This window comes from Vespa crabro, chromosome 1 (assembly GCF_910589235.1).
Source record: "Vespa crabro chromosome 1, iyVesCrab1.2, whole genome shotgun sequence".
Taxonomy (NCBI): Eukaryota; Metazoa; Arthropoda; class Insecta; order Hymenoptera; family Vespidae; genus Vespa; species Vespa crabro.
The window spans coordinates 22,912,172-22,928,164 of record NC_060955.1 but is presented as its reverse complement, the minus strand read 5'-3'; the positions used below and the strand labels follow the sequence as shown (position 1 = coordinate 22,928,164).

The 15,993-nt window shown below is 33.2% G+C and overlaps 1 protein-coding gene across 3 annotated transcripts in view; it reads right to left on the bottom strand.

The window, feature by feature from the left end:
* The window catches only part of LOC124422256 (sodium channel protein 60E), a 94,608-nt gene extending 84,697 nt beyond the window's left edge, over nt 1-9,911 (bottom strand). For 2 of the 3 annotated variants that reach the window (XM_046958485.1, XM_046958512.1), the window contains exon 1: nt 8,229-9,758. In XM_046958485.1, coding sequence (XP_046814441.1) covers nt 8,229-9,758 — 1,530 coding nt within the window. Of the gene's footprint in view, nt 1-8,228 lie in introns of all 3 variants that reach the window. The other variant, XM_046958476.1, reaches the window with a different exon arrangement.
* Nucleotides 9,912-15,993: the final 6,082 nt, after the last annotated feature.

The window sequence follows — 15,993 nt, the reverse complement described above, 5'->3', positions numbered from 1 at the left end:
ATTAAATAAAGAACAAAAAAAAAGATATTAGTCATTCGTTTATATATTAATAAAATATCAAAAATATTGACATTATATCACTTATTATATACCAACCTAACATATACATATATATATATATATATATAAACTATGCGTATAATAATATAATGATAATTTAATTATCAATTTGCCAAAGTCAAATTAAAAAAAAAAAAAAAAAAAAAAAAGAATAATCAACGAATAAAAAAAATAAAAAAAGGAAAGAACGATGAACATAGACGTAAAAAGGAAAAAGAAGAACGAAGAAAAAAAAAATAAAGAAATAACAAAGTTCGAAAGTTTGATCTCGTAGTGTATGCTACGAGATGATCGATCGAATTATAGTTAATTAACAACTCTATTGTCATTGTCGACATATCGCGGTTAATCACGAAACAAAAAAAAAAAAAAAAAAAGAGAGAGAGAGAGAAAGAGAGAGAATAAAGAAAGAAAAAAAAAGAAGAAGAAAGAGAGAGAACGATTAAGAACAAGAATACCGACCGAAGAAGTATATATAAAATTATGTACGTAGTACATACATATTGTCTGCGATCGAACCAAACGAAAAAAAAAAAAAAGAAAAGAAAAAGAAAAAAAAAGAAGATAGAAAAAAAAAAAAAGAGGGAAAAGGAGCGAGGGCAAATAAAGAGAAGAAAAATATGAAAAAGCAAGTATGGAATTAAAAGATTCCATAAATGAAAGTACTTATAGTACATAATTCGAAAGCGTTACTCTCGTTCGAAATCATCTTGAATTTTTTTTATATTTTACTTTTCTATTCATTTTTTCATCTTTTTTTTTTCGTTTTCTTTTCCTTTCTTTTCCTCCTCTCTCTCTCTCTCTCTCTCTCTCTCTCTCTCTCTCTCTCTCTTTGTTATTCAACGATAGCAACGATAGCGACGGTCACGTTTAAAAACCTTTTTCTAAATGTGAATAAAGTATATAAATCAGACGAAGTGTGTCAGTAAGCGCAGTGCGGTAACACGCACATTTCTGGAGGCCGCATTAGAGAAGGGCAGCAACCAATAGCCAACAACATATCATCTTCCTCCTACGTTTTACGCTAAATGCAACGCGGGGAGGGATGAGAGAAGTTTGAGGAGGAGGAGGAGGAGGAGGTGGAGGAGGTGAAAAAGGGAGAGGAAGAGACGCAACGTTACTCTAACGTACGTATGAGTCAATAGATATAACTATACACACACATATATATATATTTTCCATGTACGCGTGTACGTGTGTATGTGCGTGTGTGTGTGTGTGTGTGTATGTGTGTTTACATAAAAAGCTGCATTTACGATGACACATAGCAAATTGTTGACTGATCAAACGTATGAAACGTTTGGATTGTGGTGTATGTATGTATGTATGTATGTATGTATGTATTATCGTAATTAGAAGAAAAAAAAAGAAGAAAAAGGAAAAGGGAAAAAAAAAATAACAGAAAAGAAAAACACTCGCAAACACAGAGAGACAAATATATTTCTTCTAATCAATCGTTGAAATAGATGGAAATGGTTTTTTCTCTTTCTTTTTGTATTTTTTCTTTTTTCTTTTTTTTTTAACGCGTCAAAAAAGAAAAGAGAAGAGGAAAAAGTTATGAAAAAATATTTTTAATCGATCTTCAAGCTGTTCGTAATTTCTTTTTTTTCTTCTTTTTTTTTTTCTTTTTTTGTTTTTTTTTTTTTTTCTTGTCCTTTATTAAATCATTCACTATCCATTTCACGAGCGTCAGACATTTCTTTTTTTTTTTTTTTTTTGGTTTTTTTAAATACCATATCACCTTTTTACCTTTTTACCTTTTTACCTTTTACCTTTTACTATTTTTTTTGGAAGGTACTTAAGCGTGTACAATGGCGTTTCAAAAAAACATCGTAATCTTTCCGTGTACCAAAGACATCTTCCGTTAACGTTTAAGACGAACAAAAGGAGAGAATCGACAAGATTCTTTTTTCTTTAAGTAGAATACGAGGAAAAGTTTTAGCGATTTGGTGTTATCTCTTCTTCCGTTTTCATCTTACAGGATTGCTTAAGTTAGTTCGAACTACTTTTTTAATGTCTCTTTCTCTCTGTCTCTCTCTCTCTCTCTCTCTCTCTCTCTCTCTCTCTTTCTCTTTCTCTTACGAAAACGTTCGATCGATCTTCTTTTTTAGAAAAATAGCAATAAAATAAATATAATTATTGTCATGTATAAAGTCAGAAAGATACGAAAAGTTTAAAAAAAAAAAAAATAACAAAGATACTTTGATCAATTTTAAAAGTCAATTTTCTTTCGATTTTCGAGAACTTTTAGAATTCGCAATCGGAATTTTACAAGTTAAACTAAACACACACACGCACATACACAAAGAGATATCTTTTATTCGTCTTTAAGAAGAAAAATTATCGTAAAAGAAGGAAATGTAATATTATTTTAATTATTAATTTTTCTTTTCTTTATCTTTTTTCTTTTTTGTTTTAAATCATCCAATACATACATACACCAACATATATAAATATATCTATATAATAATATATTATACATATAAATATAATAATAATAATTATACATATTAATATATTATACATATTAATATAATATAATAATATAATATATAAGATATGTATATTACAAACATACATAGAAGGGCATTTAGAATAAAAGTTGCATGAGGTGTGGGGAGGAGGGGAGGGGAGTGGAGGGGAGGGGAGGGGAGGTATGGTTTACGAGTATATATATCTTAGAAATTATTAGATGCCACGAATATGGAAATATGTGTGTCACTTCGATTCTACATCCTGATGGTTTATGAAAGTCTCGTGGAATAGCCTGCCATCAGATATATCGGGATATTTCAGTCTAGATTGTTCAGAATGTCAGCGTGTAAACTTTCCATTAAAAGGCAGAGCGCTTGTCCGAGAACTACAATGAGAAATAATGGCGATAATTAAAAGACCGAGATGAAAGTATCGAACGCATTTTGTCAACTACGCAGTCACGTTTTCTATTGAAATGAGAATGATCGATCTGTTCCATCTTCCTATATATTTTATATTTGAAAAATTTTTCATTAACCATACTTCTTTATATTACATAATATATAAAATATATAATATATACCATACATATGGTATTGTGTATAATATTCTATAATACATATATATTATATATTTTTATACATACTACTCCGTAATAACATGTATATATATATATATATATATATATATATGTATGTATGCACACATGTTCTAAGCTACAGAAAAAAAAAGGAGAGAGAAAAAGAAAAGGAAAATAAAAAAAAAAAAAAAGAAGAAATAAAAAAGAGAAAAAAAAAAAAGGAGGAAAACGCTAGAAGTCGACAGAGATTAACTGACCGTGATACTTTTTTTCAGCGCGATCGATCCCATTTAGATCGATCGATCGATCCCCGATCGATATATAATATCCCCGTTTTTGCTTTTGTTTCGAACGAACGTTAATGGGCAAGAACATTCGTTACTTCGATTCTCATACGTTCCTTCTTTTTTAAGATGTCACCACGGTGATGCATTTTGCTCTGTTGTTCTGTCCTATGTTTTGCTCTCTCTCTATGTTCTGTTCTACTCTGGTCTACTCTTATATCGTGTGATGGAGGACTAATAAAGTTTGATTAAACTCCGAGCTTAACTACTGTCGGCTCTGCTCCATGAGGTTCGATTTATTATAGAAAGAGAGAGAGAGAGAGAGAGAGAGAACATCTACATTTACAACGTTAGAATCCTATGCGAACGTACAAACGTATTAATGGACAACACAGGACGGTGCTAAGCAGCAACGAGGTGACTTAAACCGTCACGCGTTTACACGCTCATCGATTTTTCTTGCACAATTCTACGATTCCTCGAGTCTGACGTGTCGTCGTGATAAAAAAAAAAAAAAAAAAAAAGAAAAAGAAAAAAAAAGAAAAAGAGAAAAAAAAAGAAATAAGAAGTAGAAGAGGAAGAAAGAAATGTACAGCAAAAAAAGAGTAAAGAAAAGAAAAAAAAAAAAAAGAAAAAAAGGAAAGGAAAGAAAAAAAGGATAAAAAAAAAAAGGAAAATTACACCTTGAATGATCTATCGATCCTTCCAACGAATAGAATTGAATTGTACGATTGATTTTGAATGAGTCGATTTACAAAAAAAATATATATATACATACATATATATATATATATATATATGGACGTAAGCATGTATGTGTCTCTTAAAACGTATACATATCTCTCATACGTAAATAGTATATAAATATTATCGGTCGGTCGAAAGTTATGATGATTGTTCTTTTTTCTTTTTTTTTTTTTTTTTTTTTTCTAAATTAATCACACCTTCATTCGAGACCATTGAAATCTCCTTATTTCGAATCCTATTGTTATTGAACGTGTGCTAATATAAGATATTTTTTTTTCTTCAATTTTAAAAACGAAAAAAGAAAAAAAAAGAAAGAAATCTAAATTGTCCTAATGGTATATAATAGAAATGTATTAATAATTTTTATTAATGAAATGTATAATTGATTTTTCAAATTATCAACAAGAACTTCTCAATTCTTTTATCTCTCATTCTCTCTCTCTCTCTTTCTCTCTCTCTCTCTCTCTCTCTCTCTCTCTCTCTCTCTCTCTCTCTTTTGACCTTTTCTAAAACGTAACCTAACATAAATATAATAAACATAGGATATAATAATGATTGTAATCAACCATAAGTAACCAAAGGAACGTAAGAAATTAATTTCCGTATTTAATACGAAGGAACATAATACCAGTGTATAATTCAAAGTTCACTTCATAATGATCCATATACATACATATATACATACATATATGCATATCTATTTCTTAGGCCGCGTTTACACATCGTCGCTATCACTATAACTGACCCTCTTATGCAATCTACTCGAACGATTCCTACCGAGTCGACATTATCGACATTGATCCGTATTCACATCGAACGTCGAAAGCGTTTCCATTTACCACAACCACCACCACTACCACCACCACCACCACCATCACCAACCCATCATCCCACTAACCCCTTCTTACTCTTCACCTCTTACTTATCCCACACATTTCTCTTCCTACCGACATTATCGCCAGTCGCTTATTTTCAAAGTCTACGTTCGCACTCTCGAATTTTGCTGCCATCTTCGATCACGAAAAACATGATCTTCCTCCTTTAATCCTAAACAAATCTCTAATGAGATTTCATTTTAAATCGATGGATTTTGTTTTTGTTTTAAATGTGAAAAAATTAACGAATAAATAAAAACGAAATAAATGTTTTAGCTTCGTCGAATATGTATTTAGCTTGATAATTAAAAATCTCTAATAAATTAAGGGATTTTTTTTTTAATTAAATAAAAAATGTATTTACTCCAAGGTGTTTTCGAAAATCATTCGTATCCTTTCACGATATCATTATTTCGAAAGGGATTTATAATTTTTAAAAAATTACAAATCCCTTGATAATACTACGTAAATTAATCACGTAGAGTTTTATAATTGGAAAAGAGAGAGAGAGAGAGAGAGAGAGAGAGAGAAAAGAAATATATATATATATATATATATATATATATATATATAAAATTGAAAATAAAAATATGTATATAAAAAAATATATATATATAATATATATATACATATACAAAGAGAATAATTAATGTTTAAAATTAAATGAGAATTTTGAAGACCCATTTAAAACGTTTCGAGATCCACCTAATATATAGAAACACACAATATATATATATATATATGAGTACTCTCTATTTGTATGTCCAAAAATGTTCAAAAAGAAGTACTACATTTGAAAACATTTTCAGTCTGTCTGTCTCTTTTTTATCTCGATAAAACTAGTCTATTGGCAACCCCTTCTACTACTACTTCTAGTTCTAGTTCTACTTTTTCTTCTTCTTCTTCTTCTTCTTCTTCTTCTACCACTTCTTCTCTTCTTCTTTTCTATCTTTCAAGAAAACCTTACTATTCTGTTATATAGGTTCGTGTCTTCTATACACGCGAAATGGATCTCCGTTATTCCATTGTGAAAGGATTTCCAATAGCCTTCGTCAGAGCTCTTTTCACGCAAGGTTCCGCAACACTGTTTGCATTTACCGTGACGTAAGGGTGCCTCTGCATTGTGAACCTATATAGCCGTTCTAGAGAGAGAGAGAGAGAGAGAGGGGGGGTGGGAAGAGAGAGGGAGAGAGAGAGAGAGAGGTATGATATTAAAACATGAACCCGCACATTTCTCATTTATACATACTGCCGATTCAATTGTAATAAATAACAAAACCTTTTCCCGTACAGGGAGCTGAAGGATTGAAGGGGATGAGGGTTGAGGGTGCACAGTCCGTCAAACGTCAATCGTCAAAATAAATTCTGATTGAAAAACTATCTATTATCAATCTAAAGGAACTATTTATCAAATCGATCCTATTATCGTCGTAATGTATTTTGTTTAATTCAAAATTTCATAAGAATTTGAATATTAATCATTCTTTTCTCTCTCTCTCTCTCTCTCTCTCTCTCTCTCTCTCTCTCTCTCTCTCTCTCTCTCTCTCTCTTGACTCGCCATTTATATTTATTATATATTTGAAATGTTTCAATGTATACGTTTTTTTTTTGCTTTATTGCGTTTTGGTTTTTTTTTATTTCTTTTCCTTATTTTTTTTTTTTTTTCTTTCCCTTTTTCTCAATATTATTCCACTATCACATTCTCTAAATCAATTTTTCTTCTTGATCGTCGCGATATATCTATTATTATTTCTTTCGATTAGATTATTTCCAAGTCGAACGATATTTGTGATAATCATATTTACAAATCGATTCGTAAGAATTTAATATTAACATCTTTCTCCATGTCTTTTTTTTCTAAATTAAAAATTTTCATACAATTTTCAATATTTTTCTCGTTTCGAATGATATTAAAATCAATTATCCGACGCAATCATCGGACTTTACATTATTCTTTGTTTTTTCTATTCTTTGTTTTATCGAATTATCTCGTAAGAATAACTTTATTCGTACATTGAAATAAAATATCTCCATAGAAATAAATTATCCACTTTCGATATAATCGATCCAAACATAATTTTGAATTAAATCGTCTTTCAACTAGAACTTTATAAATGTAACGTATTCTATAGATTTTTTTTCTATGGATACTCTATAGATATTTCGTATCATTCGAAAATTAATTTTCCTTCTTTTAATCGTCATCGATCAAATTCGATTTGTTCGTTTTGTTCGACGATGAAAGAAAAGGAAAAAGAAAAAGAAAAGAAAAGAAAAAAGGAAAAAGAAAGAGGAAAAAAAAAAAAAAAAGAAAGAAAAAGAAAAAGTATCCTACAATATAAATGTATTATCTGTGTCAATTTCTTTTCCTCCTACAACAAAATCATCACCCCACTTCCCTACCCCCGTAACATTCCGAATTTAATATCGTCGTAAATGTTGAAAATATTGTTTCATGTTTGAGAAATAGAATAATGCCGTAATATCGAGGAAAATTTCGATCGAGTTTAATACGTATTTCACATGCAACATTATAGTTAAGGAAGCAACTAACGTTAGGATAACCGTGTAACAAGGTACAGCCATGTCGTCAAAGAGGGAAGCAACGGGTGGCGAAGTGAGAGAGAGAGAGAGAGAGAGAGAGAGAAAAGATATGGGGGATGAGGGATGGGGGTTAAAGAGGGTACGAGATGGGAGAGGGTAGGTAGTCTCGTCGAAAAGAGGATTTTATGCAGCTAATCCTTTCGAAGAGATCATCACAAAGATAAACGATACTTAACGCAAATTCTCTTTCTCTCTCTTACACACATACACACACACACACATTTTTATCCACTCTCTCATTTGATAAAATTTTAAACGATTGCGTGCTTATTCTCGCTCTTTATCGTTCGTTATTGTGATCTCCTTAGAATTAACTATAATGTCGTTCATTATCCATTAAGAATCTTTAAGGGAAAATAATATTACTTCTTTTCTATCATCATCGTTAACATCATCATCATCATCATCATCATCATCATCATTATTATTATTATTATTATTATTATTATTATTATTATTATTATTATTATTATTATTATTATTATACCAGACGATAAAGAAAAGATCGAATATAAAGGAGAGAGAGCAAAAAAAAGGAAAAAAAAAAGAAAGATAAAAAGTAAGAAAAAAATAAGTATATCAGATATCTAAGAGGTGACTTACCTCGTCGTATATAAAGTTATCGATTTCTTCGAGTGGCCTGCCATAAAGTTCAGTCGGGAAAGGTTCGAATTTCATTGGGAGAACTGCACCGTCTTCGACCGACATCTTCCTTTTAGGTTGAAATCCATAATCTCTAACCAATTGTACCGTACGGTTTTCTAACCTGTCAAGGCTCTCCTTTGTAAATGGTTTGACCGTTTGTTTACCACCCTTGCCAGGTGTCTTAGAACCAGGTGATTTCCCTTCGACATTAGCGACAACGGTATCAAGTGTTATAGTCGTGCTACCCCTTGGTGTTCCCATAATGGTGTCAGCTTGGATCTCGGCACTTCCGGAATCACCGGTACCAGAATCCGCGGATGTACCCGCCGTAACTGCCAATGGTGGACGCAATCTCGTACTATCCTGGATCTTCGATGATACTGATTTTTTCGATGGCGGTGTTGTTGCTGTTGTTGTTGTTGTTGTTGTTGTTGTTGTTACTGTTGTCGTCGTTGTCGTTTCCTCCTGTTCGTTGTCCTTAAAAATTGGACCATTATTATCATTCATCGTCGGCGATATCCGAGTCATCGTATCGGTTTTAATGTTTTCTTCTTCCTTAACGTTATCCTTGGTCGATTCGTTTCTTTCATTATCTATTAAAATTTCTCCCTCAGTAATATTCGTTATCTTTGGTTGTTCATACTGTGGACTATCGGCATACGTTCTCCCTGTACATCTTGGGAAAAGTCTTGAGAGGCCATCCTCGTAATCATAATCGTCGTAAACCGTATACTCCGGTGGACTCAAACCAGCGTAAGGTGGGGGCGAGCGCCTTGTCGTTTGGCCCTTATTGTTAAGCGATTCCCGATTATCGTCCGTCCTCGTTCGCGTTCTACGGGCTGTAGGAGGAACCGGTGGTTCCTCGGGGCTCCTGGAGCGACTCCTTTCAAAGGCAAAATCCGTATTGCGAGAAACGGATGATCTCGATTCGATCGTAAATCCACGTAGATCAGCGGTACTACTGGTACCTCTTGGTGAATTGCAATCGATCCTACGTAAACCGTGTTGTACTGATTTCCAACTCTCACAGGAACCGAATGATTCTCGTACGGGTGAACCGTGAACTCTGGAGCCCTCCTCAAAAACCCGTCTCGACCAACCTCTCTCGATTGGCACAGAACCATGATGTTCGAGTCTTCTTTCATTCTCATTATATCTAAAACCTATACCCGATCTTCTAGGTGGTTGGGGTGTCCTAGAGGTATATCCTACGGGATAACGATGATGTCCCTCAAATTCTCGACTCGTACCTGGTAAGTTCAAACTCCTTTGACTACCACCGTCGCGTCTTCTCTCATCGCTTGGATCGCCCTTTGGCCCGTAAATCCCTTCCTCCGCTAAACTGTCCAACTCCTCTCTGCTAAGATTCTTTACGTAGAGACCCGCCACCCGAGGACGATTAACAAATCCGTTGTCCTCGGAACCGCTACTCGGCGGACTACTGGGTGGACCTTTACACCCCTCGCTTCCACCTCGCCGAGATATCATTGGGATCTCTGCACTTTATTCATCACCTTGTACCTTCCATCTCTGATGATCCTACTATCACCTTCTTATTCCTCTTCTTCTTCCACCTTCTCCTCCTCCACTTTTTCTCCTCCGCCTCCGCCTCCTCCTCCTCTTTCCTTTTTCTTCTTCTTCTTTTTCTTCCAACTCCTACTCCTACTTCTATTTCTCCGATTCGGACTTCTCCTCCTTCTCCTCCACCTCCTCCTCCTTCTCCTACTCCTACTCCTTCTACTCCTACTCCTCTTCTTTGATCTCTTCCTCTTCTATTCTCTCTTTCTTCGCTCGCTTCTACCCTTGTAACGATCTTAACCTTCTCCTTGAACAACCAAAGACAGGAACTCATCGTCGATATACTCCCGACGAATCATAACGGCGGCATTTGTCAACGCGTAACTGTTCTTTCTCATTGCTAAGAAAAACGTCCGTGGGTTTTTTTTTTTTTTCTTTTTTTGACGATGGTGCTTCCTTTTCTCTTTTTTTTTTTTCTTTCTCCCCTTCTTTTCTCTCTCTCTCTCTCTCTCTCTCTCTTTCCTTTTCTTTTTTTACTTTTCTATTAATTCCTTTTTGTTTTTATTTTTGGTTTTTTTTTCTTTTATAATACTACCGTTCTTAATTAAATTCCTTTTCTTTGGAAAAGTTATTCTAATCTAATAATAACGTTCTCTCTCTCTCTCTCTCACTCTCTCTCTCTCTCTATCTATCTATCTATCTATCTATCTATCTATCTCTCTTTCCTTCCTTCCTTTCTTCCCTCCTTACTTCAATCTATCGAATCAATCGAAAAATCTAATTATCGTTTCTATTTAAATTCGGAAAATAAATAGATCTGTATTATCAAAAGACCCCTCTCAATGACGCTTCTCTTACAACCAACTGCACTCTTCCCTCCCCTCACTCTCTCACTCTACTCGATAAGATTCAAAATTAATAAATAAGACAAAATCAAGTCGCGTCAAGTTTAACTGTAAAATATTCAATGATACCCAACCGTATCGTTAACTCTAAGATTATATTGATCTATCGATTAGATCGGTTTTCTATGTTTGAATGGATAAAATGAATCGGGAAAAGATGTGTCAAGCGATCGAGGTTAAGTCAAGTGAACGTGTTTGCGGTAGTTGAAATGTTGTTCGAAGCGGTTTGCTAAATCGTTCATTGGGATTCCAAGGTAAATCCATGAAAATAGAAGAAGCATGTAAATCCTTCTCCCCATTTTTGGAATGGTTCCAAGGATAGATAGGTAGACACAGAGAGAGAGAGACACACACACACACACACACACACACATCAAATCGTGAGATATATCCTGTTTGACAAAGGAATGGTAAAAGAGTAGAAAAAGAAAGGGAGAAAGAGAGAAAGTTTGTGTATGCGTGTCTGCGTACGTGTGTGTGTGTGTATGTATATATATATATATGCGTGGTGCGTATGTGTCAGGTGGTTGCCTTATACGGGTCGATCACCCTGACCCTTCCTAACATCATACTCTATTCTCCCTTCGGTTTATCGTCGATTCAACATCCCGATTTTGCGCGCAAAGATAATTCGCATTAGCGCGTTCAACTTTAACGATGATTTTTTCTTTATTTTTTTTTTTTCCTTTCTTTCTTTTTTCTTTTTCTCTTCAAAAACCGTAGTAATGACGTTATCCTTGGGAGGGGGTTTTAGGGGGGAAAAAAGAAGAAAAAAAAGAAGAAAAAAGAATTTTTATCGACGTGAAGCGTTACGCCCTTTGTAGGAGTCGTTGGCCTCTCTCTCTCTCTCTCTCTCTCTCTCTCTCTCCCCCCCTGCCAATACTGGAGCAATGCTCTTTGCACACCATATTTGTTATTTTCCAACTTTTCAAGTTGGATAATTGGTCATTTTTCTATCAAAAAAAAAAAAAAAAAAAAAAAAAAAAAAAAAAAAAAAAAAAGAGACAAAAGTAAAAGAAAAAGAAGAAGAAGGAGAGAAAAAAGAAAAGAAAAGATATAAACTGCGACACGTTCTCTACGTAAATATATATGCACGTATGTTTGTATGTATGTATGTATGTATGTATGTATGTATGTATTTATGTATTTATGTGTATGCGTGGAAATAGATATATGTATAATGAAAAGGGACAAAGGAATGAAATGCAATAATGTAAAATGGAAATGACACTAATTCATAAAAACCGCGCTAAATAGGATACATCGAGTATAAATGAAAGAGAGAAGGTATAAAGGAGAGAAAGAGAGAGAGAAAGAGAGACGGAGAGAGAAGAAAAAGGAAGAAAGAGGAAAAAGAGAGAAAAAGAAAGAGAGAGAGAGAGAGAGAGAAAGAAAGAGAAAGAGAAAGAGAAAGAGAGAACTCTTTTAAAGCGTTTTCGATGAACGCTCCGCGAACACCAACCAGAGGGTAGCAACCAGCACCAGCACGTTCACGAACACCATCTCACAATCACAAAAATACTGGGAGGCTCAATAGGTGCTGTTCCTTTTCCTCCTCCTCCTCCTCCTTCTCCTCCTCCTTCTCCTTCTCCTACTCCTCCTTCTCCTCCTTCTCCTCCTCTTCCTCCTCCTCCTCCTCCTCCTTTTCCTCCTTCTCCTCCTCCTTCTCCTCCTCTTGATATATTCCTTCGAACTGCACTCGCGAATTTGTACGCTTACGTTTAACGTAGCGTTAGAACGCACGTCACGAGCGTGCTTTCACGAGGAGGACGCCAATGGTACGAGGAAAGTGCATAGGATGAATAAAAAGATTATAATAACGATAACAATAATAATAATAATAAGAAGAATAAGAAGAAGAAGAAGAAGAAGAAGAAAGATAAGAGAAAAGAAAAGAGACAGACCGATGAAAATAATATAAGAATAATAGGATTGAGTTGAGAACAAATGTTAAGGGTTGAACGAATATATAATAGGGAATATAGAAACGTGGGAAAAGGGTGAGAGGGATATAGGTATATACGGATATAGGATCAGAGAAAGAGAATATTGAGAAAAGGTCGAAGGAGATGAAGAAATAGAAAAAATGGAAAAGGAAGAAGAGGAAAAAGAAGAAGAGGAGAAGGAGAAGGAGAAAAAAGAAGAAGGAGAAGAAGAAGGAGAAGAGGAAAAAGAAGAAAAAGAAAAAGAAAGAGATAGACGGATAGAAGAGAGCCGTGGTGCACCCTCGTCGTATAGTCCGGTAGATTCTGGTTCGAGCGAGCGGGGGTGCAAAATCACGGGCGTCTCTTTCGAGAGCTGTGGCGGCACTGTCCGCGAAGAGCCGATTCGTTTGCGCCGCGCGCGCGCACGTATCGAACCAAACGACACCCCGCGCGCACACACTCACACCCACACACACACACATATATATATGCATATGTACAGATATATGTATATATATATATATATATACACTAACACACAACCTTTTATCATCTACCCCCTCGCCTAGCGGATTTTATCCAGAAGTTAACGTGGGCACGTACCAACACATTTTTACCATAACGACGGCCGACGTCGAGACACCGACATCGCGTCTCGTTTTGTCCTTTCCCCACTTTGTTATAGAACGCGAAAAATCTACGTGCTATGACGATTGCCATCGTTACTTAGTATATATCACTATACAGAACGTAGTAGCAATAGTAGTAGTAGTAATAGTAATAGTAATAGTAATAGTAATAGTAGTAATAGTAATAGTAACGATAGTGCTGGTGGTGCTGGTGCTGCCGGTGGTGAAAACTGAGAATACAATCTTCCAGAATGAAAAACCTACCAGCCGAGTTGTAACTCTTGTCGCTTGTGCTCTCATATATATTTCTTTTTCTTCTTCCTCCTCTTCTTATACTTATTCTTCTTTCATTGGATTTTAATTACTAAGTCCTTTTCTATATCAATTCGTGTAAATTTGTTCGTGTACGTGTAGATTTTAGGAAAGGGATGATAAGTGATGTTGTTGTTATTGTTGTTGTTAACGAAACGTGTTACCTTGTATAAATGATTTACCGTTTGTTTGTTCCTCCTTCATCGCACTTTGATCTTTCGTTCAAGAATTACCTCTCTCTCTCTTTTCTTTTTTTTTCTTTTTCGTTTATTTTTTTCCTTCTTTTCGATTTGCAATTTTTGTTTTTAAATTTGATCTTTCTTTTTTTCTTTTTTTCTTTTCTTTTTCTTTTTCTTTTTTTTTTTTTTTTTTTTTTTGGTGAAGAATTAATCGTCAAATTTTTTGATAAATTGTGACTTTATATCGTCACAAACGACGTTACGACGTTGATTAACGATGAGATTTTTAATTTAATTATTCAAATGAAAAATAATATTTTTATCATAAATTTAAATAAATATGTGATATAGATAAAATTCTCTAAGGAATTTGTTTGATCAATGATTATATATCATTTTACACTTTAATTATATTCCCATTGTAATTTTGTAAATAACACGTTGAAAAAATATCCTATCGATGATATTATATACGTACATACGTAGATAACAATACTTCAGTTTCTCCAATAAAATTGTTATTCCAAATAATATTAATTCCAATTTTATCGTATTTAAATAGCCATTTTGTTCATTCGCATTAAAATTATAATTTTCTCAAAAAATATAAATGAAATCGAGAACTCTCTCTCTCTCTCTCTCTCTCTTTTTCAACCTCTGTGTATTCGTAAAACTGAAAATCATGCTTCGAGATATTTGTTATGGCAACGATCACTCCGTCGTTTGATCAAGCAACCATTAATTAGATCTCTCGTTAGAGAATACGGTTCGTTGAACTATTTGTTCTATTAGATGAATCTCATTTGGCTAATAATCAGCAGTAAATATATGCAATACTACATATATATATACATATATATATATATATATATATATATATATATATATATATATATATATATCATCATAGTAAATATCGATCTCTCTTGATTGAAATAATAAACTAAACGAAATATTATTATTAATGATATTTTTAATTATCACTAGTACTAATTAATTTTTTAATAATAATAAAAAAAAAAAGAAATTAATACATAATTATATGATTAATGATAATCGAAGATATTTAAAATATTAAAAATAATAATAATAATAATAATAATAAATCAAGTAATAATTAATTAAGTGGTCTTTTTTAATATTCTTATATTTTTGATTACGACGATGAAAAATATCAATTAATATTAATTTTTATTATTATTTGTACCATTATATCAGATATAAAAAAGACATCTATTTTCCATGACAATTTCAATTTTTCGTTGACACGATAACAGCTTTGCGTTATATATAAACATGTAAAAGAAGAAGAATAAGAAGAAGAAGAAGAAGAAAGAAGAAAGAGAAAGTAAAAGAGAAGAAGAAAAAAAGAAAAAGAAGTTGAGAAATAAAAAGAATGAGAAGAAAAAAAATGGGGGAAAATTTAATTCGGCTCTTACTGGACTAATCACAAGTCTTTTTCTTTTTTTTTTTTTTTTTTTTTTTTTTTATTTCTTTTGCTTTTCTTTCTTCTTCTCCTTCTTTTGTTCTTTCTTTTTTTCTTTTTTCTTTTTTTTAAATAAATTCGGCCGACTTTAACAGGCACAATTCCCTTAATTTAGGCCCTTAGCTTATCTAACTATAATTCTTTGTTTAATCGTTCCTCGTACAGGCCGCGTTCATACTCGAGAGCCCATTTTAATGCTCTGAAATCTCGGAAATTCACGTTTCAACAATTGTTAGATTAGAACGCTCGGTTTCAACGATTCTATTCATGAACGATACTCACTGATCCATATAGATGCACTCCTATGACAAAGTTGATGATGGATAAACGAAGTCTGTGCGGATATGCTGCATTTTCAAATCTATCCCGACATTCCCCGTTGACGAAAACTAGGATCACTGTAATTCGATTATCAAACATGGGAGGAACGGAGGGGGGAACGAGAGAGAGAGAGAGAGAGAGAGAGAGATAGAGAGAAGGAGAGAGAAAAAGAGAGAGAGAGAGAGAGAGAAATTGACTATTATTTTAACTCATAATAATAATTATAATAATAATAATAATAATAATAATAATAATAATAATAATAATAATAATAATAATAATAATAATAATAATAATGATGAGGATGATGATGATGATGATGATGATGATGATGATGATGATGATGATGCTGATAGGATACATTCGTTAAAACTAAAATATTCTTAATCGACACTCTTTGGATTGAAAAAAATTCCAATAAAAAAAAAGAAAAAAAAAAAAGAAATCA